Source organism: Podarcis pityusensis (assembly GCF_964106645.2).
Source record: "Podarcis pityusensis genome assembly, chromosome: 2".
NCBI lineage: Eukaryota > Metazoa > Chordata > Lepidosauria > Squamata > Lacertidae > Podarcis > Podarcis pityusensis.
Genome location: NC_138029.1, coordinates 86,884,490 through 86,912,269, shown reverse-complemented (window position 1 = coordinate 86,912,269; position 27,780 = coordinate 86,884,490). Strand labels below are relative to the sequence as shown.

The 27,780-nt window shown below is 44.8% G+C and overlaps 1 protein-coding gene across 4 annotated transcripts in view; it reads right to left on the bottom strand.

The window, feature by feature from the left end:
- The window catches only part of PLXNA1 (plexin A1), a 299,658-nt gene that overhangs the window by 137,167 nt on the left and 134,711 nt on the right, over nt 1-27,780 (bottom strand). For all 4 annotated transcript variants that reach the window (XM_080996881.1, XM_080996879.1, XM_080996882.1 and 1 more), the window contains exons 4-6: nt 13,993-14,133; nt 5,199-5,299; nt 41-164 (exon numbers count right to left, since the gene is read on the bottom strand). In XM_080996881.1, coding sequence (XP_080853007.1) covers nt 41-164; nt 5,199-5,299; nt 13,993-14,133 — 366 coding nt within the window. The remainder of the gene's footprint in view (nt 1-40; nt 165-5,198; nt 5,300-13,992; nt 14,134-27,780) is intronic.

The window sequence follows — 27,780 nt, the reverse complement described above, 5'->3', positions numbered from 1 at the left end:
TATTAAGCAAGGGCAACCAAAGTGAAGCTAAGCCACCTACCGGGACTTCTGACATGGTGACCGATATGTTCTTGGGCTGGATGGTGAGCTGGACGCACTGGCGTAGATCTGAAGCAAAGCGCTGAGGTTCATCAGCTCTTTCACATCGGTCCTTCCGTGAGCAGCTGTGGGTAAGCAGAAGGCAGCATCCATTACACTGTTGTGGTTTTAAGTTATGAGCAGTAACGTGTGTGTTACTTCAACACCCCAAGTTCTCTCTTTGCTCCTTTGCTACCTATTTTTTTGCAAACGTTTCTGGGTGCCACACAACAGCTGCAGCAACCTCTTCTAATGACCAAATTAGATTGGTTACTCCTATTTTCTCAAGATCCTCTCAAGATTTCCAGCCACAGAGATTATGACTAGTTTTCTCCTTCTGCCTGCAGAATCTCCCCTGGTTAAACCTATCCTGTACAGCTGCTGTTACAGTTTTTAATTTGGTTATGTTATGTTATTTATTTATAAGATTCCTTTTGACTTGCTTTTAATTTCCACATTTTAATATTCCTGACATATTGTATCATATATCTATATATGCATCACAACCCATTTTATTTTATGGTCATTGCTTTTATTTTGTTCGGGTCTATGATTACATTACAGAAATGAGACAAAGGCGCAACCTATACTATTGGCCACAACAGAATGCTTCTTTCAAGCTGAACTTGAGCTGGGGTGGGTGGGAGGATCTGGTTGACACCAGGGAAGGCCTCTGCAGGCTCATTCACAGGCACTACGTTGGTGATCCCTGCTGTAAGCATCTCTCTCATGCAATTTAGCTTCTTATTTCTATATCGTATTCTGGTGCTTGAAGCAGGTTCTAACACTACAAAGAAACATCTTGTTTAGTTGCAGGGCAGTATAATAACGGTTTGCTATTGTACTTCAATGTCTCAAAACATATCTGAATAATAAAAACTGGGCTTCTGAAGGTTATTTTACACATTACTTTTTCCACTATGAAAATTAATCTTGGTGGTGGGGTGAAAAAGTATAACATATCAATGGCATCAGAAAAAGTTCTCTCTGCTGTCAGAAAGCTATTATCTAGTTATGAGATCTGCATATTACTGCAATTAAATTGTTGGAAAAGCAGCAGCTTTGCTCTTCTGGCCTCAGGTAATTGAAAGGCTTCGGTTCCCTTTTCTTCATAAACCAAGTCTTTTTAAAAACCACATTATTTTTTAACTTTTATCACTATTTATATTCTTTCCCCCTGCCCCCCCTCCAATGACTTGAAGTACTGATTTCTCTGGTCCAAACTAAATTAGTTAAAATGGACATTGTTTTTATTTGGACAGCACTGTTATGAGATATCTGTTTCATCTACATATAGCAGCTGAATTCTATGCTGGTTATTAAAGCCTTTAGCTAACACAATAAACCAAACTAAAAACCTATTCAGAACACTTAATGGCCTGATAACAATAATAAACATTTGTATGGCACCTGCTAGTGTTCAGAGCACTTCGCATACGTTTTCCAGCGGTAACACTTACAATAAACTTGTAGGATAAGCCAGTATTGATATCTCCCATACTGTAAATAGGGGAAGCAGAAAAACTGAGGCTGTGACTGGTTTGCCTAAGGCCACCTAGGGGTGAGATTCAAACCAGGGATTTCCTAATTTATAGCTCAGGCTCTCAACCACTACTCTATGCCAGAGATGCAAGCAGGTACCTGTGCATTGTTATGTTCAAATCTGCTTATCACAGGGCTCTCCCACTAACAGGCTACACCACCCTGGCTCCATGCACTTCTAATCCCTTGCATTAATTTATCCTAGATGAAGTTCTGCTTCACTTTCCTTTCTGCCCTATGGGAAGCCATCCCACATCCCACTTGCTTTACTACAAGGGTGGGGTGGGGGGGAGAGGCACTCCCCTGCCCCCAGAGCACTGTTCTATCCAGGTAACGCTGCCTCCATTTAATGAGTTTAAACGAGTTTCCTTCATTTCTCCTCCCTGCATCTGCGATAACATTATTTCATTACGGAAAAGCATTTTAATTAAGCGGAGGGCAATACAGAAGAGCAGATACACATGCGCCTTTCAAGGTCCCGGTAATCTTGGTGATTTATCTCCTGAGCAAGTGCCAGCATGACATCGCGCTGTGGAGTTCCTGAACCACTTCTGCATCCCACCCATCTCCCCAAGGTGCTTCAGGGAAAGAGATGTTTCTGAGTTTAATTAAAATGCTCCACATGGCTAAACAGTCAGGACTTGGCGGCTTCCGAGGAGGTTTTTCCCTCTAGCCCAGAGGAAACGTCTCCTCCCCCATGCCTTTTCCTTGATGTTTCATTCCTTCTATTCCAAGTTGCAACTCTGCTCCCATGTGGGGAGGCCCATTTGCTGGGTTTAAGGGCCTTTGGGTCGCAGGCCAAATTAGATCACTAGCAGGGAGCTAAATGGCAAGTGCAAGCCATTTTCAGAAGAGGACCAAATATTAGCAAAGGGAGAGAATGAGAGAGAGGGTTCAGTATATAGATGTTGGTCTGCAAGGGACATACTGCATGCTAATATTTAGAGACGCAGAGCCCCCATATTCTCTTTCTCAAGCTAACTAAAACAGGATTACTCCTTACTATTCATTCCTAAGGTATTACCAGCTCGACAGATGGTCCTGGGTTGCAGTTCTGAAGAAAGACAGCCTCTCCAGATCTCCGCAGATCAGGGCAGTTGTCAAAGGGAATAATCTCTAGAGTCCTTGACTTCTCTCCTCATCTGACAAACAGGGAGCAGTGTGGCATCTGCAGCTAGGTGCTGTCAGCCATCATAGCTAGAAACATTCCATTGCCAGAGACCTTGGCATTTCATGCCAAGAAGTAGGTATGTGTTTAAAGGAGATTTGAATAAGTTTTCCTCTGAACTACAGGCAAGACAAGAATAAGATGTTTTCATATCCAAGGGCTGATGGACTTGAATGGTCGCCTTCTGTTTCATGCCATTCAATGGACTCAGAGCAGGTTTTTTACTAAAACACACACAATGCTCTTAAGATGATGCTGTCTCTCACAAAAAGGCCTGACAATTATATACATGAGCAGTTCTCTTTTGGACGCATGGCTTTTGTCCATCTATGCTTTGAGCGGGAAAGATTCCTGCTGCTTTTCAGGACAGGAAGCTGCGTTTTTAGATCTCAAACTACCCTACATGCCTGATATTCAGAATGCGTACACGTGTGCACACACACACACACACACGTATGTGTGTGTGCACTAGACAACTGGTAGCTTGGAGCAGGCTGCTGTCAATCAGCTCTGCAGCATGTAAGATGGACTGTAGAGGCAACGCTGGACAGATAAGGCCCACTTGCCCCTGCCTGATGCAGACTGCCAAAGACTAGCCAATTCACTTCTTGGTCTCCTGCAGTGTCCAGTTCCACATTAAGGCTCGTGTCAGCTCAGCAGGGTAAGAAAGGGACTCTACCGGAAGCCGCAATGGACACTGCTATTAGACACTGGTACAGTCAGTGCGAAATCTGCTGAGCTGGACTTTTTGCCGCTCCCCTCCCTTCAAGTCATGAGATTCCAGGTTGAGACCTCTGCAAGACTAGTCACCCAAGCAAAGCAGCTAATTTGCCAATAGTGCATCTCTGGCAAAGATACTCAAAGCTGCAGGAGAGAGGAGTGGGGGCAGTCTTCAAAAGATAAGTGAATGGGAAAAAACTGCAGACCGGGAATGATGGTTTTTGCAGAATTATATGTTGAGCCCAGAAATGGAAAGTCACAGAAAAGCTTCAGATCCAAAATTTATCTATTTTCATTATATCTTGCAAAAGTTATTACTAATCTCTTCACAAGGTTTCTAGTCCTCAGGCTTACACCAAACCACGAGCCACATCAGACACACTTCCCCCTTGCATATTTAAAGCATGTCATGAATGTTTATTATACAGGTTGGGAAGTCAGTAGAGATAGCAGCTTCTTCAACCCGTGGCATTCATAAAAGTATTTTAAAAAATACAATGATCACACCATACCTCACACAATGATATACATGGATTTTCCTATAAAGAGATAATCTCCTTGTAGGAAATATGTCATGCCTTATCACAGAATCATAATTATAGCACTTCTTATGAGCGCTAAAAGCACTTCACATACATTATCACAGTAATCCTGAGAACAATCCTGTGAGGTAGATGAGTATAATTATCCACATACTGCAGACAGGGTGTGGGTGTGTCAGGTCAACCAAGGGTAAGAGACAGTGGCTTCCCCCCCAAAAAAACACATCTTGGTGAGTTCCTGATTAAGGCAAAATCTGCCTTTTGGAATTCCTCAAGAAGATCATGGCAGTCCTGGCCACCAGCTTAGATGTCTTAAAATAGGATTAGACAAATTCATGGAGAAGAGAGCTATTCATGGCTACTAGCCATGATGGCTATGCTCTGCCTCCACAGCTGGAGACAGCAATACTTCTGAATACCACTTGCTGGAAGCTCCAGGGGGGGAGAGCGCTCTCGTGCTTGAATCCTGCTTGCAGGTTTCCCACAGGCATCTAGTTGGTCACTGTGAGAACAGGTTGCTGGACTAGGTGGGCCACTGGCCTAATCCAGCAGGCTCTTCTTATGTTCTTATTACCTCTAGTGGAACAGGCCAGACCAAAAGCCAATTTAGTCCTGTGTTCGTCTTCCTACAGTGGTTAATCAGGAGCCTCCAGGAAACCCGCACACAGAGCTTCAAGAAAACTGCCCTCTCCTGCTGCTGCTCTCCAACAGCTGGTATTCAGTGGCATATACTGCTTTGGAACACGGATAGCCACCATGACAACTATACTCCATACAATCTCACCTCTTGCCAGTTCATATTGCCACCTTTGTCTACTCCCTACCCTGTGCCATCTGCCATGTTGTTTGCTATGCCTGAATTATCCCCTCCCTCTCCCTCATCCCCAATTCTCACTTATCTCTCCCCAATCTCTCCCAATTCCTAGCCTGTCCATTTCATGCAGACTGTAAGTGTCCTGGGCAGAAACTATGTCACTTTTGTGTTCTGTCATATGCACATAATTCATATTAAAGGATGTTAAAACAGCAGTTGTAGTTTAGCTACCAGCTCTTGCTAATGCAGCTTCAAAAGCATTCAAGGAGTAAGAAAGAAGGCTTCCTGCAATTGTCAGTCTTGTAGGGATATGAAGAGGGCATTGGGTACTTACATGTTGTGCAGGACACACCAGCCACAGTGAGGGTCCCTAGAGCCCAGACATAGCGCACAGGTTGTATATTGCTCACAACTCTCCACTGGCACACGGGTCACCTGAGGGACAAGGACAGGCAGTTAAATTATTTTTCCTATCAGGAAATTCCAGGCTACTCAAGGCTTTATCATCTGCATGAACCTTTGTCCCTTCTCTATGATTCCTATCACACACATCCTGTCAGCTTGGCTGAAAACCTTCAGGATGATAGGAATTGTGGTCCAACAATATCGGGAGGGCACTATGTTGGCTGCCTCTGCTGTTGGAGAACATGGCATAGTCACAACTTTTTAATTGGCACAAAGTATACAATGATACAAAATTGGCAGAAATCCAGAATAGTTAGATATCTGTAGAACTGCATATTCAGAGGTTGCCGTCTTGAAGGAGCTCATACTGAAATTACTAAAGGTGTAGGACCACGAATGGGCAAAAAAGGAAGCTCCAAATGTTACAAAAAGCTAAATTACAGGTACGATGGAAGGTGGGAAGGGCAACAAAAGATTTGGGAAACCTCACAAGGACCCTGCTGTTTCTGTGCATGTGGTGGAGGAAGGGGAGGAAGAAACAGAAGGGCAGGAGCCACGCTTTGATCATGGATTAAAATAATTTCCCCAGATCCCATGCCTTGCTATCACCACATTAAAAACCCAAACACCATCAGGAGCCATGAAAGGGTCAACAAAATATAGGTCAAAGCCCAAGGCTCTTTCTAAGCCCAGTGTTAACTGAGGCGTCCTGCTATTTCTTTGAGGCTGGTGATCAGAGCAGGGGGGAAGGGGGGGATGCAGAGGCCTGTTCTTAAGCTTTCAAGTCCCTCTCCATTCCCCAGAGGCATCCCTGTGCCTAGGAAATGAAGCACGGGGGCTATTAGTCCAGACCCCACCACAGAGCAGCCTCTTTGAACATCTGCTGAGAAGCAAAATCTGCCATGGCAGCTTCGAAGGGGGAGGAAGGAAACAGCGGGAGCCTGGGAACAGGGCTAAAAGGAGGTGCTGCAAATCTGTTCTACGCACAGAAATACTCCAGGCTGTGTATCTACGAAACACAGAAGGGAGGTGGGGCCCGGCGTTATGATCCTGTTCCCTTGTATATGCACCCACTCACCCTGAGCATGTCATGAGAAGAGGGTTTCAAGGTGCCAGCAAGCCCAGGTTCCATGGGACAGGACTACAACAATCTGTCTGAGGGCTCTCTCTCTTAGGATGGTAATATTCAAGATGTGTGTCATTCCTTAGCCATTATACAGCCATTTTGCCTGAAACCAACACTTCCACAGACAACGGGAGTGGGGTAGCATACATATTCCCCACCTTCAAATGGCATATTTGGGAAACTGACCATCTCCAAGCTATGTCTCTCCTTCCCCAACTTGTTCACCTTCCCCCTTCACAAGCATACAAATGCAGCAGACTGGTTGTGGAAGAATGGAACTATTCTTGATTCTACCACCAAGCCCCTGCATTTCAATGTGGGATGTTCAGGAGGCAAAGCCCCTTCCTCCACTTACTAACAAAGCTGCTTTTAAGTTCTGTCTACAGATGGCTTTTGAACTCGAGTGCAATCTTCCCTTCCCCTAATTTCCCCTCTTGAAGTTGACCCCGTGGCTATGAAAACCTCCAGCTACCAGTGGAGGCTGAGACCTGCCTTCTGTGCATGTAGATTTGTGTGTACAAGAGAGAGAGAGAGAACTACACCAAAGACCAATACCCCTCTCTTGATCTCTATCTCTATCACAGCACTCTTGACTGCTACTGATCTCAATAGTCTTGATAGCCAGCAAAAATATGGAATGAAAGCTGGCTTCTGGGCAATAGGGCACTTGCTCAGTTTTAATACTAAATATCAACGGGGTACCTTCTAAGTGTGATTCATGGGAGAATATGCATGGATCAGCGTCTATGTGGGTTTAATTACCCAAGCAGAGGAATGGATCAGAACAAGATGAATCATGATCCAAGAACAACCCCCAACACCAAAAACAGAACAGTCACCCAGACTGTATTTTACAAAGCTGCAGAAATTGTTCCTCTTCTCAGCTGGAAAAGAACTTATTGACAAGCATACACAAACACAGCAAGTGCAGGGCCACAAGCTGGCATTGTGGTTCACAGTTTTCGTTTACATGGGATCTTAGTGTACATAAGGCATCACTTAAACCTCTGTGCTGCCCTCTAGCTTCAAGGAGTTACAGCACAGACTATACTGGCTTCTGAGACAGATGAGTTACTTTAATCTTCTGTTTGTTATTATCCTACTATGATCAGCACAGAGGTCTCCAGGAACAGTAGACTGAGCTTCCTTTTATACAGCATCTGTGGTGCTCTGCCCTCCAGAAGTTGTTGGAGGGCCCTAAAACCTTGACCAAGCTGGCTGGAGCTGATGAGAGCTATAGTTTAAAACATCTGGAGAGCACCAGGCTGGCAAAGCCTAGGATAAAAGAATGGCACTGCACAAAGCACCCATCAGAAAGGGAACTGGTGAGGAACAACCTGTTCATCTACAATCAGTTGATTCCTCCCTCCAGGGTCTAGACAAGCAAGAATGAAGTGCCAGGTGGGTTGTTATGCAGGGCTGTTGAGCAGTATTTGACTTGGTGGGTCATATGCCATGCCGGATATGATTTAGGTACAGCATTCAAAACCTAGTTTCAAACAGTGAAAAGGCATAGCACTCTCTCATTCAGGCATCTCCGTTCCTAGCTACCTATCACCCTCTTGAAGATAATCATCACACAGCTGGTTGAAGCCTAGTTTAATAAAAAAAATATTGGGGGCATCTGCATTGCCCTGTCCTTGTTCCAGACACTGGTCATAACCCATTTTCTTCTTAAACTGACAGCAGGAGTCTGCCTTAAAGGGTTACAAGCTCTTTATTAATTGCTCCTCCAGATTTGATTAAAATCCCCTCATTCTGCAGGCCCTTTGAGCTCTGTTACGACTGCTCATTTAATTACTTTCCACCAACAACCTGATAACAGTAAGCTGTGGATGAGAGTGGTTTTTATTAAGCCAAAGGGAGAGAAAGGGGACCTGCAAACGGCAGAAAGAATGTCCTCACAGCCATTTAAGCAACCTTCCAAAATCTCCCCTCATTATATCCAGTGTGGTCTGGATTCTGGCTGCAAAATTAATTGCCACTAGTTTGAGGATTAAATAACCCCATTGTCAAAAGACTTTAACAGAGATGTCCATGTTGAAAAAAACCCTTGAGCCCACCAGTTACAGAGGGAATGGGAAGCTTGCCCCATCTTTTAATTTCTTCCCACCTTTGTGCTGCCCTTCCAATAAAAATATTCTCCCTACTAAGTCCCCACACTGATCTCCTTCCTCACAGGAAGTACATGCAAACACGGGGGGGGACACTCTGGTTTCATATCATTTTGCCCTGTCTTCAGGAACATGCATGTCATGATGCATCATGGTACATGCAGGCGTCATCAGGGAAGCAGAAGAGTCCTGGACAGCAATGCTCATTACATTGGATTGGCATATTGGGTTCAGAAGAGGCCTGTGTGGTTCTTTCTAATGCTCATGCTGCTTTTCGCTTTTCTTCACGTAGCCAGGATTTAGAGACAGCTGGTCTAGACATTGCATTTTTACTAGGAAGTGGACTCCATGTGGTTGCTTAGCCCTGCTGTTGTAACATGTAAAACACATTCCTGGCTGTGGCTAATGTGAAGACGCTCCACACCTTCCCAGCAGTACCAAGAGACCATTTCAAGTGGTCTCTGTACAGTAAGTGTAACATGCCCACTAGCTGTCAGGCCATAGCTGTTCAGCAGCTGCTCCCAATTGGATGTTACCACTACAGTGTACTGTACTTCTAGCAAAACATCTGAGAGGGTCCCAGATTCAAAAGGCAGTTGAAAAGACCTTGCCAATGCTAGTCAAGAGGAGACATACTACTCTAGTTGGATGAATAGCCTGATCTACCGTATTTTTCGCACCATTGGACGCACCGGACCATAGGACGCACCGGATCATAGGAGGGGGAGAACAGGGAAAAAATTTTTTTTCTTGTTCTCTCCCTCTAAAACAAGGTGCGTTCAAGGTACCTATTTTTTTTGGGGGGGGGAAATAAAGAAAAAAAAATTCCCTCCCCAGGCACGGGGCAGGCGCGGGGGAAGCCCGAGCTTCCCCCGACCCCAGCCCCCAGAACAGCCTGCTATCCGCAAGTCTAGGGAACCGAGCCGGTCTCCCCAGGCTTGTGGAGAGGTGCGCGAAGCCCGGGCGCGCTCTTCAGTGCGCACCAGGCTTCGGAATGCAGGCAGCTCCGCGCCACCCTCCCGAGCCCCGCGCGGCTTCACGCCGGGATCGGGAGGGTGGCGCGGAGCTGCAGGAAGCCCTGGGGCGCAGGCAGCTCCGCGCCACCCTCCGGAGCCCCGCGCGGCTTCGCGCGGGGGTCTGGAGGGTGGCGCGGAGCTGCAAGAAGCCCTGGAGCGCAGGCAGCTCCGTGCCACCCTCCGGAGCCCCGCGCGGCTTCGCGCCGGGATCGGGAGGGTGGCGCGGAGCTGCAGGAAGCCCTGGGGCGCAGGCAGCTCCGCGCCACCCTCCGGAGCCCCGCGCGGCTTCGCGCGGGGGTCTGGAGGGTGGCGCGGAGCTGCAAGAAGCCCGGGAAAGCCTGCATTCGCTCCATAGGACGCACACACATTTCCCCTTCATTTTTGGAGGGGAAAAAGTGCGTCCTATAGAGCGAAAAATACGGTATATATAAAAAAGGTCTGTATCTTCCTATGATCTTGAAAGGACAGGTACTTTTTTCCTCCCAGATCACTCCTACAACAACATATATTTAACTCTGTAAACAAGCAGAAGAATCTCTAAATATATCCTGTCTAAGCACCTCACTTTGCTAATGAAGCAGCCTCAAGCTACACTCTCCATATCTGGTACGCCTTTCTTCAATTGCTGCATGCAATGGAGACAACTTGCCTTGCAACCACATTAGGATAGCTTGCTGTTTTGACCTAAAGGCAACTGGGGCAAAAATAAAATAAAAAAAAATAAAATCACATCATCCAGAGATCTCTTTCAGGGCTGGGGGGGTACCTGACCAGTTCGGGTGGGGGGGAGTATTAAATTTCTAGGAATCAGTCTTGCACAGAGCTGAATACAGAAAATTGCTAGTGATGGCATCAGAAGTTAGGATCCTGGGCAATCAAAGTGTCTGGGTTTTTTCCAGCCCTGCTTGACCATTAGAACAGCTTCCATCAGTAGCAGGTGTGCCACTCCACAGTTCCTTACCAAACAACAAAGCTGTTTTTACAGAGCTATTTAGCAGCCATGCAGGCAAGCCTGAAAGGTTTAGACAGGCATGCATTCCAAGGGGAGCAGGGATTTCAGTAAATGCTGCTAATCATTGATGAAAGGGGAAAGAATTCTATGTTATATTAAAAAAAAAAATTTGATTTGACAGTCTCAGAGCTCAAAAGGAAGGAGGTATGTGAAGGTATGTAGAGTAGATTTTCTATTGTAGCTCCTTCTACTATTTCTCTAGTTTAAAGGGCAAGCATGTTTGTTATAATATGTTGCCTCCAGGTGCCTCTCAGATAAGGCCTTTGGGGCAGCTTCCTTGGCTCATTTGGGATAAGTAGTCCATTCACTCCTTAATTCAGACTTATCACTGCAGCGTTTCTGCCAGATGCTGTGTGCATCCCTTACCTTTATATATGCCTCTATCGATGCTGCATCAGGGCAGTGCCCATGGAAGTGCCCGCAAAAAAGGTACTTGTGATTGGCCAACAACTGCATCGACCAAGTTAGGCGAGACACCTCAAATTGCCACATAACATTTTACATAAAAGGCAGGCTGTGTGTTAATGTGAATGCCTTAAAAAAAAGAAAAAAACAACTCAAGGAATGACATGCTGTGCTGCCAAGTCATAGACTGTCTTTTTGCCTTTTAATTTTAAATGGCTGAACCTAGTGCTTTTGTTCCAATTTACTCTTGCACGTAAAATGCCAGCATTAGAACTGGTGAGCTTAATTAGGTGGCTGTATGACTAGGAGTGCCTTTGACCTAACTTCCCTAAAGAAAGCTGTTCTAGCAAGTCATTCACATTTTAGTAACATCTAGACAGGACTACTGTAATGTAGAACAAGTGGGCTGCCGCAGAAAAAGATGCAGAAGCTTCAGCTGACTCAAAATGTTGTTGTCAGATTACTGTCTAGAACGGGACAGGTACAAGACCCCTGGATGGTTAAGTCCAGTCAAAGGTAACTATGGGGTGCAGCGCTCATCTCGCTTTCAGGCCAAGGAAGCCGGTGTTTGTCCACAGACAACTTTCTGGGTAATGTGGCCAGCATGACTAAAATGCTTCTGGCGCAACAGAACACAGTGACGGAAGCCAGAGTGCACAGAAACACTGTTTACATTCCTGTCGCAGTAGTACCTATTTATCTACTCAGGACGGTATGCTTTCAAATTGCTAGGTTGGCAGAAGCTGGGACAGAGCAATGGGAGCTCACCCCGTCACGCAGATTAGAACTGCCAACCCTCCGATCGGCAAACCCAAGAGGCTCAGTTTAGACCACAGAGCCACCCTGATAGAGCATATATATCTGGTCCTGTTTGATCTTCAGTGATACTGTACACTTCCAGGCTCAACCCAAGGTGCTAGTTTTTATCTTTAGGACCCTAAATCATGGGTAGCCAACAAGGCTGAATTACAACTCACATTCATTCTGACCATGCTGATGGCAGTTGGAGTCCAAAAACGTATGGAGGGCACCATATTAACTATCCCTGTCCAATAGGCATGGCAGTGGGAAGAGGGAGAAGGAAGAGCACTGTCATTGCCCAAACCCCTGTGTGAACCCATCGTTATATGCATGGATTGGCAAGGATTTCTCAGTTCCAATTCTTTAAAAACAGAGACAACAAAACGACTCCCTGAAATTAGACTGCTGCACTGAAGTATGCTTTGGGCAACTGGGGACTGAATTTTTGTGTAGAAGGGCTGTGAGCTCAGCACAGCTCTGATACTGAAAACAATCCTGGTCCTCAGCAGCTGCTAAAAGGAACCTAGCTCTTTAATTATAAGCCTATGTCTTTTGCACCTGGCTCCGGCTGGTTCTAGTAAAACACAAAGTAAATCATGCATGGCTGAAGTTCTCCCTCTCCTGGTTTAGTGGGCAGTTAGGATCCTCAGACCTAGCTACAGGACAGACTGCAAGAGGAGAATAAAGCAATCCCAGTGTAAAAAGGTAAAGAAACTGCAGCCCAACAGAATTAAGGTTGGGCTACGCAGCCACAGTGCTCCTAACTCATATAAACACCAGTTTATCTTGCTGGAGGAGTGCAAAGAAACTTTTCCAATACCTGTAGCAGAGACAGTCTGTCAAATGACAGAGCTTTTGCAAAACAGACCTAATGAGTCTGCTTTAGAAGAGATGTTGCATGTATCCATGATTCATCTGCTTCCTAATAGTAAGTTTGTTTCCCCTCAGGACAGACTCAAATAGATATTATTCATTCTATGAAAAGAAACCTGAGAGCAAAATGGGGGGGGGAGGGGGGACTCTTAGAGCCAAACCAGCCATGGTAGCAGCAGACCTATTCATTTACACCCAGGTCTCCCTCCGTTGTGTATAAAGCGAGGGCCCACTGCTTCATGAAAACAAGGTGGATGGAGTTTCCAGGCACTTCCACTGTTTGTGGCTTACCTACCTAAGGTCCGTCTACCTATGGCCTCCACCATTGGGTGCTTTCTCATTCCCCTGATTTCAATGAGTGAGATCAACTGGGTAAAAGGTGCTTGTGGGAAACTTTACACAAGCATGGAGTGGTAGGCATCGAGAGGCCTTAGTTTCCCTCACCCATGTATTACTTACTCTAAGGATGAGATCTCACTTTATATGTGACTGGTCTGCTACTGTCCTGCCAAGTTTGAACATTACATTCATGAGATGACTAAGAAAACACAGAAAAATAATAATTTTGGCATCGGACACTCAGTATATATTATTAGTTATTCTGGAAAAGAGTAACTAATAATATGCGCAGCAGCCCAAGAAGGATTAAGCAGCTTAAACTGATAATACAAATGTTTTCGTGACTAATGCACACCATACCAATTTTGGCAAGGTTTAATGAGGAAAGCTGAGTTTGGGTCTTTAGTTGTTGGTGGGGGGGAATGGCAAAGTACAGCACTTGCACTGTGCTGCCATAGAAACAGCAGAGAAGTTTCTTGCGGAGTTAAAATGAGTGGACCAAGAGCCTCTTTTCATGACCAGCCATGGCCCTTGCTTGTGTTGACCACCTGTACCATATGCAATCGTGTGATGGCTGGCAGCGCACACTGAGCTTTAACACACTTGCACATTTGGCTGATTCTGTCCATTTGCAGGGCGTGCTGAAACTCAACGCACACAGAGTTCTGCCTAAGCTGTCACCCATCAGATGATGGAATCTGCTTGTTCATTAAAAAGGAGCCCTCAGGAGAGCTGTCGCTCTGGTGTTGAATCAAGTAAAGGTGTAGCCCATCACTCATACAAGCACTTTTATTGCAATGAGCTCCATGATCACTCCATGAGCTCGACATCTAATCAGAACTGTACTAATAAAGGGAGTGATGTATTCGAAGAAAGTATTTTTATTTGGTTGCTCTGAGAATCTGACAGTCCTGCCTCACACTGTGCTGGAGAAATATCACACAGATGTACTATGCAGAGAGAAAAGGCTGTGCCTCATTACTGCTAAGCTTAAAATCACGTAAAAGGGCCAGCTGTGGACAAACTCAAGTTCTTACCTGTTTCTCAGTCATAGCATAGAGGTACTGGAGATCAGGGCTGAGCACTAAGTCCCGCAGGATGGAGCTGCCATCATGGGCTATGACATTCTCATACTGCAATGCTGAACGTCCAATGGGATTGGCAGGGTCCACAAGGATCTGAAAGAAAAGGCGGCAGCGTTAGCATTTGCTGTTATGATGCCTAGTATCATCAAGATGGGAGACATTTGTTGGGTGGCAAAGGAATAATGTGCCAATACACACCAATAGCTAGCTGTTGGGGGAACAGTTCTTTCTACAGAAAGAAAGAAAAACCTATGAGGAGCTTTAGGTATACAGTATATGATAGTCAGCCCTTACCCTGTCAACCACCACCATGTTCCTTAAAACTTAATGACTTCCAACTAGGTCAAAGTCATGGGCTGATGTTTGATAAATCAGCCCAATGGGAATTCCAAGAACCCCATCCCAACAGCATGTGTTGGCTGCCACAGGTAGAAGCAGAGAAGGAAATGCAGAGTCAGGATCAGGGGTCAGCAACTTTTTTCAGCTGTGGGCCGATCCACCGTCCCTCAGACCATGTGGTGGGCCGGACTATATTTTGAAGGGGGGAAATGAACGAATTCCTATGCCCCAGAAATAACCCAGAGATGCATTTTAAATAAAAGCACATATTTTACTCATGTAAAAACACCAGGCAGGCTCCACAAATAACCCAAAGATGCATTTTAAATAAAAGGACACATTCTACTCATGTAAAAACATGCTGATTCCCAGAACGTCTGTGGGCTGGATTGAGAAGGCAATTGGGCCGCATCTGGCCCCCAGGGCCTTAGGTTGCCTACCCCTGGTCAGGGTGATTCTCCAAAACAGAAACCCATCTTTCATGCATTTTTCTAAATATTTTATTTAAGGGGAAATAATGAACCACCAACCTAATCTTGCCAGCCAAAAAGAGCCCCTCCCAATCCCCTTGCTGCTTTAGAACCCTTATCCAAGTTGCCTTATTTTTTATTATTATTATTTTTGCCTCCTTTCATTAATCAAACTACTCCTTGAGAAAGAGTTAGGACAAGAAATAGCTCCACCTGGTTTCCATTTAAAATAAAACTACATTATGCACTTCAGTGCACATTAATGCTCTTCAATTAAATCTAATGAACTTTAAATGAAGCAGGGGACTTCTGGATAATGTGTTAATAGCTCCAAAGAAAGTGCAAATGGCGGGTAAGGGGTGTGCAGAGAAATAGTGGCAGCCACACAGGCATTGCAGAGGAGATGAAACACAAAGCTCTGTTTTAACTGGGGTGAGCCTTCCATTACATATCTAGACTGGGAGAGCACTAGGTGGAGGAAGAGTTTAATCTACTGGGAACTTCATCCCACCTAATGTGCAACTACAGAAATATTGCCAAATATCTGTATGGACACAATCATCACAACCTAGCTTCTTTGTCATATGGTCATTGTATGCAATGTTTTACTCATCTTAACATTAACTCTCTCAACACACTTGCAGGACAGCTATCACAACCCCATTTGTCACACACCTGGATTATTTAAGCTTTGTTTTGATCAGCATTTCTCCCCTGCTGAACTTTCCCAGCAACCTAGCAATTGTGCCGTTCTTAAAATGTCCTCTGATGTGGAAAAAAGGTGGAGCATCAGAAAGCTTATAGCCTAGTACACTTTCCCTAAGTATCAACGGCATAGTGCATTTAATGTAACATTAGTGGAGAGTTAACACATATAATCACCTTTGTTTTATGGTCAAGGACCCATGTTCTGCCTCCCCATAGCCTGTATTTCATAACAGAAGAGAAGGTAAACCAGCACCTTTGTGCTGGGCAAGGGATATAGTAAATGCTCTAATCCCATTACCACTCACAGTGACAATAAAGCTTATCCTAAAGACCTTGCTTTCACTATAGAAGCCATAACCACATTAAAAAGGCACCCCAGGGTCATAGCCAACCCACGGCAGGGAGGAAATACAATAGGGTTAATTCTCTAAAGTTAACTGCCACCTGGCTGCTGAGCATGAGTCGTTTACTTGCCCAGAAAGTATCTGCTTGTGACACACTTATGGTCAAACTTGTGTAAGTTGAACTGTGAGGGGAATGGTCAGTAACCTAGTCCTGTCTCACAGCAAGAAACTAGACTCAGAGGCCTTTTGGACCTATCTAATTCTATGACATACAGTGGTACCTCGGGTTATAGACGCTTCAGGTTACAGACTCCGCTAACCCAGAAATAGTATCTCGGGTTAAGAACTTTGCTTCAGGATGAGAACAGAAATTGCGCGGCAGCGGCGTGGCGGCAGCGGGAGGCCCCATTAGCTAAAGTGGTACCTCAGGTTAAGAACAGTTTCAGGTTAAGAACAGACCTCCAGAACGAATTAAGTTCTTAACCCGAGGTACCACTGTATAGTTAAAGTGATGATATGCCACAACTTTCCCACTAACCTCTAGAATGTTTTGGACTACAATTCCCACAATCTGGCCACTGCTCGTGCTGGCTGGGTCTGATAGTCCAAAATGTCTGGAGGGTAACAAATTAGGAGATATTGATCTACCATGCTAGCAGTGGCTAACATGAGTTACCAACAGACTCTAGAAATTCAGTTCGTCTTTTATATGTTTCTGGGAGATGCATGTCGTAAGTACTTTCCTACACAGAGAGACGTATATAGGAAAGCAGAAACTATTTCACCCTATCAGCTTCCTGGATAACCAAATGTGGGCACATAAAATTCGCACCAAATCCCACCATTGTCTCTTGCGCCTGGTACTAAAGCCGCTTCTCCAGTCTTTCTGTCAGGCAAGTGCAACATTTGGCAGTAAGAGTGGGAATTCTTCATTCTGCACCCATCACCCTCAATCTCACTCCAAAAGATGGACACAGCATATTACATTACAGAAAACAAACCTGTCTGTGAAGCTGAAGTGGAACCAGGAAAATAGCAGTTCTATTTCCCCAGACGTAGAAAGCAACACTTTCCACACAGCACCCATCAAATGTCCAACAGACAACAATAGTTCAATTTTAGGCCCTAACCAAGCCCCACCTCCTGACTTTACCATCCATGTAGTTCCCATTCTTGGAGATTTCTCATGGTGTTCCCATATAGGGGAATAGTCTACTGATTTGGAAGCGAAAGCACAGAGGGCCTCGGTCAGAGAGCCTTCCATTCATTCCCACTGGATCTCAGTAGTAGTAGGTAAATTGTGGAGAAAAGTCTAAGTGACACATTCAAAGCCACATAAAAACAAAAACAAAATTGTGCCTGGCTATGCTATTACTTAATCGGAAATGAGTAATTCATTTTGTTCCCTCTAGTTCCACTGGCAATGTTTAGTAACTGGGACATCCTTCATCTTCACAACCCGCCCCCAACCAAAGCGCTTCCCCACCCTAGTCCCCAAATAAAGCCCCACAGCGCGCATTGCAGCTTCATTTCCCTCGTTGCAATAAATAGACTCCATCCGTCCATTTGCATACTTTTCAATCAGGCAAAGGAAGTGGGGCTTAGGAGGCAGGATCCTGGCGTGTGGCTGATTAGCATGGAAATGTATGCGGCTCACAAACAAACTGGGGCCCGTTTAATTAGAGCAGCGCCTTTGATTCACCGCCAACATCCAGCACACATCAGCCCCGGATTATTTTTAGTCAGTTTTACAAAACAAATGTATTTGATTAAGAGAGACACCCCTGAGCTAAGGAAGGCTGACAGACAGAGGCAGAGACGTGAGGAGGTTGGCCCCCTACAGGGAACAGGGCCTGGGCCTGTGGTGAAGGTGTCCAGGAATGCAGGTGCAATTGTGAGGAGCCCTCACACGCGGCCTGACAGCTGCACAGCAAAAATGGAGAGAAGCACTGGAATGCGACTCTGCAGCTGCCAATTCCTGCTGGAAGTCCTGCAATGGTCCCTCCAATTACTGTGCTAAAACGTATCCCAGTCCATGGATGGGCCTGACCCTAAAATCACTATTTCACTCACAGGCCCGCATCTAGGAGTTCCTTGTTGCCAACAGCTCCCTCCTCATCCTTCCTACGGGCCTGTCTCTCCCTCCCTCAGTGCACCATCCTTGCGAGAGGAGACAGGCATACCTGCTCTTTTTTACTGCATGTATACCACAGAAACATACAGCAGGGAGCCGCTATTGACCTGTCTCCCTGCTGCATGTTTCCCACCGTGCAGACACAGTGAAAGGAAGCTGTGCCACAGAGCACAGGACAGAAGCAAGCAGATATATGCTACATTTTAAACACATGCTTCTATTGTAACATGTAGGAGTCTTTGAGTTAGCCTGAAATCCAAGGCCCTGAAAGGGGAGCTTCCATTGATTCCGCAAGCTCTTTCTCCTGCATATCAAATATAGGTCATTACAAGAGTCTGTAACCCCCTGCTGGTCAATTATTTCTATTTGAATGCTAAAAGCTTTGTCAATAGGCCACTACCTGAAGTTACTAGAATATCTGCATTAGCAATCAACCTCGCTTTGTACATGCAACTGAGATTTTTCTTTTTTTCTTTTTTTAAGCCTCTCCAATTCCAAAGACTCTGTGCCAGGAACATTACATTAAAACGTATACGAACGGAGAATATAAAAAACAGATACAACTAATATAAACACCCACACAAAATACCCAAAACCAGCCCAAATGAAAAGCCTTATGAATACTTCCGAAAGATTCTTGTCCGTATTTACATACATACCACTTTTCTATTAAAACATCCAAAGTAGCTTACAAGTGTAACACAAAGTTGCCCTAGTCCAAAAAGAAGGTGTTCGGGTTCCAAGCTTTAGCAGTACTCCAAGGGAATGTTGTTGTGGAGTTGACTCTCTGCATGTGAGCTGATGTCTTGAAGATACTTGGGGGCACAACAAAGAAGCTCTCCTTGGTCCACTGAAGAAATCAGGAGTAGAACATAAGAGATGGAGCCTGTTTCTGAAGGTATGTTCCATCCCAAGCCCAACACACCTTCAGAGTTCAAAAAGTATTCACTTGTGGCCAAAAGAAGATTAAGACTGACCAAGTTCAGCTATTGAGACTTTTGGCTGAGTGGAGATTTGAACCCAGTTCCCCCTGGTCCAAGTCTGACTTTCTGTCCACTGTAGCTCACTTCCGTCTCTCATTCTGAAAAGGGTAGCTATCCTGTGCCCTCCAAAGGTACCTGGACTACTACAACTCCCACCATCCCTCACCACTGGCCCTGCTGGCTAGAGTTGATGGGACCTGTAGTCCACAACTGAAGGCCCACATTATCCACATCTGTTATAAAGAGAGTCCATTATATCTGATAAGGAACTCATTACAACGCTAAACATTGCATACTTCTATAAAAACCCACTGGTTTGCTAAAAATACATTATTATATCTATTTCATACTTGTTATTATCTGGGACTATAATTGGTGGCTTTATCAGCTACAGGCACTACCTGTGAGAAGCTGGATATAGGCTCTTCTTTTCTTCAACATGGCAACAATTTCACCTAAGATGCACTGTCATGTCGAATGCACCCTTCCGGTCATTTTATGGGCTGTATTCATAGCACAAGCGATCAATACACTCTTACCCTAGTTTTGAAATCGATCTGTGGGTGTGTTAAGTCATTCCAGCAGTAACATTTAACTACTGGGGTAATTCTACAATTATATTAATCCGCCATGTAGTGCTAGGTAAGTGGATGAGATCTCCAATAGCAAAACATAAAAAGCCTGTACAACGGCGTCAATGAAGCAGCTATCAGAGCCAGGGTGGCACAGAAGATAGCATGCTGTGTTTGGAGTTGGCCTCAAATCCCTGATCAGCCGTGAAGCTGACTGGGTGACCTTAGGTCAACCACAGTCTCTCTCAGCTTAACCTTCCTCAGAAGACTGTTTTGAGGGTATAGGGAGGGAACTCCATCTGTGTCACACTGATCCCCAAGCAGAATACAAATATGATGGATGTGAGCTGACTTGCGGTGTGCTCAGTGCTTAGTAGGAACTAGTTCGGTTTTAATGACATTCACGGAATTAGTTCAAAAATCTCTGAACTGCATCTGAAAGCAGTTCCCATAACTGCCTGTGTGAAGTGTACATTAATTAAGTTCATATTGGGATAGAACTTGAACGATTTCTAGTTCAGTCTAAAGCCTGAGAAAAGGGTGAGATAATTTCAGGTGGCTCCTCCCTTAGATTTTTTTATTTATTAAAAAACCCTCTTTATAGACTCTTTGGGCCTTAAACCTGAAAGAGAATAAGTGGGGGGGGGGCGTTATAAACAACTCACATTTCACTATGTGTGTCTTTTCTTAGTTTCTTGGTTTTTGTATCTTACACTTCAGCTCAGAAGCTTGTAACTTTCTAAATGCTGAATAAACTTACCAAGGATTATTTGGATGAATCTGAACTGAATGTGAACTGAACTAATCTATTTTGCAAAAGGACAAACATCAAGTGCAATTAGGGGAGGGGAGGGGAGGAGAGGGGAGGGTTTTTTGGGGTTGTGGGGTTTTTTTGTGTGTTTTTTTTAAACTATAACTAGTTACTTTTTGAAACAAACTTTCCAAGCTCCGGGTGTGTGGGACATCCCAGAAACAGACACTTGTTTTTCAAGCTTAGGTACCTCTTCTGTGGGGACGCGGGTGGCACTGTGAGTTAAACCACAGAGCCTAGGACTTGCCGATCAGAAGGTCGGCGGTTCAAATCCCCGCGACGGGGTGAGCTCCCATTTCTCGGTCCCTGCTCCTGCCAACCTGGCAGTTCGAAAGCATGTCAAAGTGCAAGTAGATAAATAGGAACCGCTCCGGCGGGAAGGTAAACGGCATTTCCATGCACTGCTCTGGTTCGCCAGAAGCGGCTTAGTCATGCTGGCCACATGACCCGGAAGCTGTACGCCGGCTCCCTCGGCCAATAAAGCGAGATGAGCGCCGCAACCCCAGAGTCGGTCACGACTGGACCTAATGGTCAGGGGTCCCTTTACCTTTACCTCTTCTGTAAGAGGAGGAAATTCCCGTAAAGTCCATAGGAAACTTTGGCCCCAAATCTAAACACACTTATTGAACACAATGGAACTTACTTCTGAGTAAATATCTCTAAGAGTGGCCTGTAAGAGATGGGTTATGTTACTCCACAGGTGTCTAATCTGCAGCAGAGGTAGCAAAGGCAATAGTGACTTACTATACCTGAACAGAAGGATCTGACTATGGAAGTAAAAAACTAGACTTCTGCTCCAGTGCTGTGCTGATGCCTGCACTCTAGCTAAGCAGAATAGAGTGCCACCGCTTGGGACAAGTGGGGGCAATCCTATGGAACCAGAGGGCATTCTGGTAGATATCCCTGAAATTCATATGCAGTGTAGGCAAACTCTGCACATTAGAGTGGCATTAGTCCAGATTTGGACTTGAGTTTGGCTACCATGATAATATTCAGATTTATTCAGATTTATTCTCATTAGAACAAAGGCAACATCTGCGGGGGTGGGTTTTACTGCAGAGCCCTGGGGTGTGTATAGAGACCCATGTTGATGACAGAAATACCCTTTAAGAGTAATTACTTTCATGAAAAGTTTGTAATTGCCCAGGTAAGAAAGTTAAAAAAACAAACAGGGTCAGAGAGAAAGGTTGCTGCTCAGCAGCAGAGCATCTGCTTTGCATGCAAAAGGTCCCAGGCTCAATCCCCAGGACCTTCAGGTAGACCTGAAAGAGATCCCATTCTGAAACCCTGGAGAGCTGCTGCCAGTCTATGTACACAGTGCTAAGCTAGAGGGACCAATAGTTTGACTCAGCATAAAGCAGCTTCCTGTGTTCCTGTGGTTTCATAGGGTCATAGAACTGTCAATGCATACTATCAGGTGCATGTTTATCATCATGTAATAGTGGCAACAACCAAGCAGCAAACATGATGCTTTTGCAACATGGTCATCAAGATTTCATTATTGTACAGAGTTGCTCTAACTGGTTGTGCAGCAATGATTCTTACTTGCTGTAGGGAAAAAGTGAATGGCTGTTTGCAAGTCTGCACCTCTATACTTCCAAAAAGAAGAAAAGAAAAGAAAGCTAGATATGGTGGGGACCGAGTGTCTTGCGCAGGAAAAACAGAAGACTTCTGGCACGGTAAGTGTACCAACAAATATGCCCTGTGCAAGCTGCTCCTGCTCAAGGAATCAGATGACAAAAACCCATGGACAAGATGCTTCTGCCACACTTCGTATTTGCTATCCTCCAGGCATTCGTAGAGGAGTGGGCACACCTGCCACAATGTGTTAACAGTTTTGGTCTCTTTCCTATTGTCCCAGAGGGAATTCTGGTTTTATCTCCTAGAACTTCATTTGCAGTGTAGGCAAAAACACTTTCAGTAGAAAACTAAGGAAACAGGCCTCTTAAGCAGAGGAAGGAACAGGGAACCACAATGCATTTGAGAAGGATATATATATACCAAATTCAGTACCAGAAGAATGGGATGAGATGCAGTAAATGACTTACAGCTCACACCTCTCCAGGACTGTTCCACCTTCACCTGCTTGAAGCAGGGTAGGACTCTAACACAGCTGGAATTTGACAGTTTCTTGATCCTTCTTTGAAACCAAGCAGCTATTAAGGCGCAGTGGCACTGTGAAGGAGTCCTATCCATCTAGGTTCTTCCACACCCCATCTCTCACCAGGTGTGGGAAGGTACAGAGGCATGAGATGTGAAGAAGGGTATCTGTAAATCAGAGCAACACTCCTAAGAAACATCCTCCTTCCTGCCCTCCATTCCACACTTCCACCCAGGGGAATAAACATTTACCAAAAAAAGCCCCTTATTAACCTTTCTCCTTATCCTGATGCTGATAATTACTCAAATACTAATAATTACTCTAGCTAATTTCTCATTGAGAATTCTGCTCATATTCACTCCACCTCATGTAAGTCAGTCACAGCACTAGGCTGGATTATTCAGGGAAGAATCTTAAAATGTAACATGGTTAGAGAATATACAACAATATAAAAACAGGAGATAAGAAGATAATGTGTTCCTGGCTTAAACATCCTGGCCACTGATGAGCATCCTCAGTGATTTATTAACCATAGGTGTAGCCCAAACTTGAGCAGTAGCTTTGCAGAAGAACACAGGAAGAAAATTCAAACCTGATATTTATAAAAGGGAAAAACTCTTTAAAATCATGTTACACAACTGAGTAGCATGGAGTTTTCATTTACACACCTAGAACACAGGTGCAAAAAGATCATTCTGATGCCATGTGTAAATAGCTACTTAATTCTTTCCTCACTTAGCATTCAAATTATTATTCTTCCATGCAAACAATTTTCTGGTTTCTTTACTTGTAGCTCTGGACTTCTTTCCAAATTAGAAATCTTGAGCTTATGGGAACACACTTGCCTTAAATGTGTCCCAGACATACAGCAGAAGGATTCAGAAAACAGAATGGACTCTTAAGATGGCCTACAAATGAAACCCAGGGAAAATCATGTAAACTAGGTCAAGTCTGGAGTAGCAAACAGTGAGTTGCAGAGTGATTGCATAACATGGGTAATGAAGTGCTGACCCACAAGTAACACTCCTTCCCAAGGAAGAGCACACAAAAAGACATCCTCTCTGCTGCTCACATGACATGCAACATGGATTATTATGAGAAAAACAAAAACACACAACTCAGCAATGAAATTGTAAGAGCTGTACAATAAGCAGTGATAAAGGTGAAAACCTTCTGTGTTAAAAACAACGCAGCTATTAAAAGAGATACAAACCATCAGTAAAAGGGCCTGACTCACCCCAGTAAAAAGAGGTCATCATAATGTTAGTGCTGCTCTGAAGTAAGTCAGACACCATCCCCTTGTACAGGGAAAATATTCAGTTCGGCGTTGGCTAACCATCAGACACAAGCAACCTGCTCTACAAGAGGTGCTATCTCATAAAGAAAAAAATCCCAAGCATCAGCGAACAAAAGCACAAATCACCTTTGGGAAGTTCAGAAACTCAGGATGGAACTTGCAAAAGGATGAATAGGTGTTACTGTGGACCAGCTTTTCCAACCTGGTACCTTCCAGATGTTCCAAACAACAACTCCTGTCAGCCACAGACAGTTCTGCCAACTAGCACAGCTGGCAAAGTACAATAAACACCTGTGAAGGCTAGAAACTGGAGAATGACTCATGTTCAGAAGTGATATTAGCATGGACACCTCTATAGCATCAAGTAGACTGCACAGTGCAATCCTGTACATGTTATGAAGAACTTACTTCCAAGTAAGTGCATTCAGGATTGCAATCTTGACTGCCTGTAAGACCCATTAAAATCTGTGGGACTTACTTCTCAGTAACATGCATAGGATTGTCCTGTGACTTTCAATCTTAAATGTGAATCTTTCCAGACTATAGCAACTAAACAAACAGACTTGCCAAGAAAAGAAAGCCCTCCCATGAACTGGTATCTGTATCCAGAGCTTCCTGCCGCAAATAGATGGTGGCTAGTGGCCAATCTGCCCCAAATGGTTAGGTAAATCACTGGCAGCAAATACTATTCTTTTGTTTGATGCTGCTATTTACCACTCGCATATTCATGGATAATTGAACAATTCCATCAGGTTCATATTCTGAAAGGACAACAACTTGACCCACTTCCCACTGTGTTGAGACTCCACCGAACTGTAATTCAACAGATCAATTATTTTATGCCGGATAAAAAGATTTTAGCCCTTTGTCCCTGCTGTTATTGCCTACTATCTCTTGGCTGCATTACAAACTTCCTATGTCATTTTGGAAAAGATGATCAGATGGCAGCCCTATACACAAGGAAGCTAAATACACAAGCAAACTTATTATTGGCATTTCCTGACTCCCCAACCACCCACCTGATGCTGCAGACTCGATATTCCTTCAATAATGGTGTTTACATGCTTTATTGGGCTCTCTGCAGATATAACATGGTCATAAACACAAGCTCTGTCTGAAGATAGCAAACACACCTGCCAAATATGGCAAGTTGCAAAAGTAAAAAATCAGCAATGCTCAAACTGCAGCTGTTAGCTTAAATTCATGCAACCCTCAACATAATTTCATGTGGGTCGGGGGAGCCCTGAGGGAAAGGAGGGTGGAAATGGGGCAAATGGCCTAAATGGATGGAGCAATAGAAGAAGGGATGGGTGGGAAGCCCTCTGGAAGCAGTCAGTTCAGTCCCTTAGCAAGACCAATCTATATCTCCCCTGGCAGCCTCCTGAGCAGGGAAGAACAGGGGGTGAGGAGAGAGAAGATGTGGTCCTGCCCACTTTTGCTTCTGATCTCATCTACAGCTGACTTTGGCTTTGCCCACTGCCAATGTGTAGGCCTAAACACGTTACCCCCACAGCCCTTGAGTGGAAGGCATATACAGTGGCACCTCGGGTTACATACACTTCAGGTTACATACACTTCAGGTTACAGACTCCACTAACCCAGAAATAGTACCTCAGGTTAAGAACTTTTTTCAGGATGAGAACAGAAACTGTGCTCCGGCGGCACAGCAGCAGCAGGAGGCCCCATTAGCTAAAGTGGTGCTTCAGGTTAAGAACAGTTTCAGGTTAAGAACGGACCTCTGGAACGAATTAAGTACTTAACCCGAGGTACCACTGTATATATATCCTACACAGAAAGAGAGAGAGAGAAAGATCTCCCAAAGACCACAAATTTGTATTTCTGCTCTATGGAGTCAAAGATAGAATGTTCCCTAAAATGAGAGCTGCATCAAGCAAAGAGATGCAAAGTACAAAGGAAAGAGAGTCAGAACAGTTTGCCAACATTTCCACACTGCCAGAGGACTCCGAATAGGACTCGCACCTCCTGCCTGCCTGCCAAATTCTGTTCCTCCTGACCTTCCTACTCTGGATCCGTCCTTCCTTTCCCTGGGTCCACCCCACCACATGTCTCTCATTCTTGCTTGCCTCTGCCTGCCTGCCTGCCTGCCTGCCTGCCTGCCTCTCTCTCTCTCTCTCTCTGGCACAATGCTCTGTGTTGCTTTGTACTCTTATCTGTATGTGGCTGTGATTAATTCTCAGTGGCTGGCAGCAACAACAAGAGGGAGGCGCTTTAGTTTGCTGCCATACTTCAAAGGCAAAGACTTATCTGCCTGAAACACACTTTGCAGCCTTTTCAGGGGAACCCTTCCCAGTTCTACGGGGCTCACAGGGTGCTGAGAAGCAGTGCAAAAGGAGGGCTTTTTTTATGGTACTGCATTTCAAAGCCCCCCCTCCCTTCTTCTCTACTTGTCCATCCCCAAGCTACCGTTCTGTGCTCTGCGCTGACACCTGCTGGAAGAGATGGGGTGAGTCAGTTCCGCAGATATTTATGCGTGGAGGAAATGTTTTTTTGAATCAGCCCTGGCATTCCCTTCCTTCCCAACACAATCTGTTTCTTAACTTTGCTGCTTTATTAAAAACTGAGGGTGGTTTCAGAACGTCACTATTTTGGGGTGGGATACAATCACACGCTGGCAAATTCAGGTTGCACAATTGAAGTTGTAGGACCCCTGTAGATGACCTGCTTGCTGAGCATTCACCCTTCTTTGTTTGCAGGGAGATTAGACAATGTCAAGCAAGTGTTGTCCAACACTTCACAGTGCATTTCCCCTTATCACAAAAAGTCCAGCATTTGGGGGAAGAAGGTTTGTTGTGCAGGACCTCCATTTTGCCACATTTTGTAATGAATGTTCATTACCATGGACCCAGAATGTATTTGATCTTCGAGGTAAAGGCTACCACCTCCATTACCAAAATTCAAAAACACAGAAAAACCAAAAGGAGCACACAACTCTGCATCATCTCCAGCTTATGCATTGCCTTAAGAAACTCTTGCCACCATCAGAAGCAGGATATAGAATTTGGATGTAGTGGAAGCAAAGGTTCAGCAACCATTACCTGCCTGCCTGCCCCCTCTCTCCACATGGACTTTTGCACTGGACCATGGCAGAGCCATGTGCATTTCAAGCTTCAGGCACTTGGCGTTCCCCATTCATAAAATAAGCACTTTGTTTTGGTCCCTGCCCCAAGACCCCAGCAGGGCTCAGATAGAGGATCCAAGACAACGCAGGTGGGGAGAACAGAGGCTGTACATTCAGACAACAGCAGGAAGCATTTAATAGGGAAGCTCAGCTATCACTGCTCAGCCACGTGTCTTGGTGGGGTGCTCAGGGCTTCAGCAGATCTGAAAGGCGATTGATATGGAATCATCTCTCCATGAACCCAGCGACTCTGATCCCAACAGCTCCCAAACAGAGGGAAACCACTTCCATCGCCATTGAGATTCAGCCGTTCCGGGGTGGAGCAAAGGAGCCAATGCTACACACGGCAGCAATGTAAACACGAGCTTATGACAAGAAGGGAAGATCATTCTTTGTTGAAGTGAGCAGGCTGGGGGATTGAGAAAATAGTATTAGCCCCAATGACATCTGTCCAAGGGCTTACCCAGACGATACACTTTGTGGTTCATTACTATGCCGTTTTGAAACCACACGGAAATAACAAGAAATTAAGACTCTACACTACCCAGTAATTTGTGGCTTGTTCTGATTGAATGAGTAGCAGTCACCCCCAAGTTTTACCATATTTATCATACACAAGCAGCAATTTATCAGGGAGGGAGGGGTGAACCAGCAGAATATGGCTGTGCACAGAGGTATCTCATAGCTCCAAACACTGATTTTAAAAAAACTTAAAACAACATGATTGCAGAAGACCTTTAGTGATCATAAGTAGAGAAAAGGCCCACTTCTCGTTCAACAAAGAAACAGAGAGATAAACCCTTTATGAAGGAAGGATGGAAACAGAGGACTGAAATGTTCAC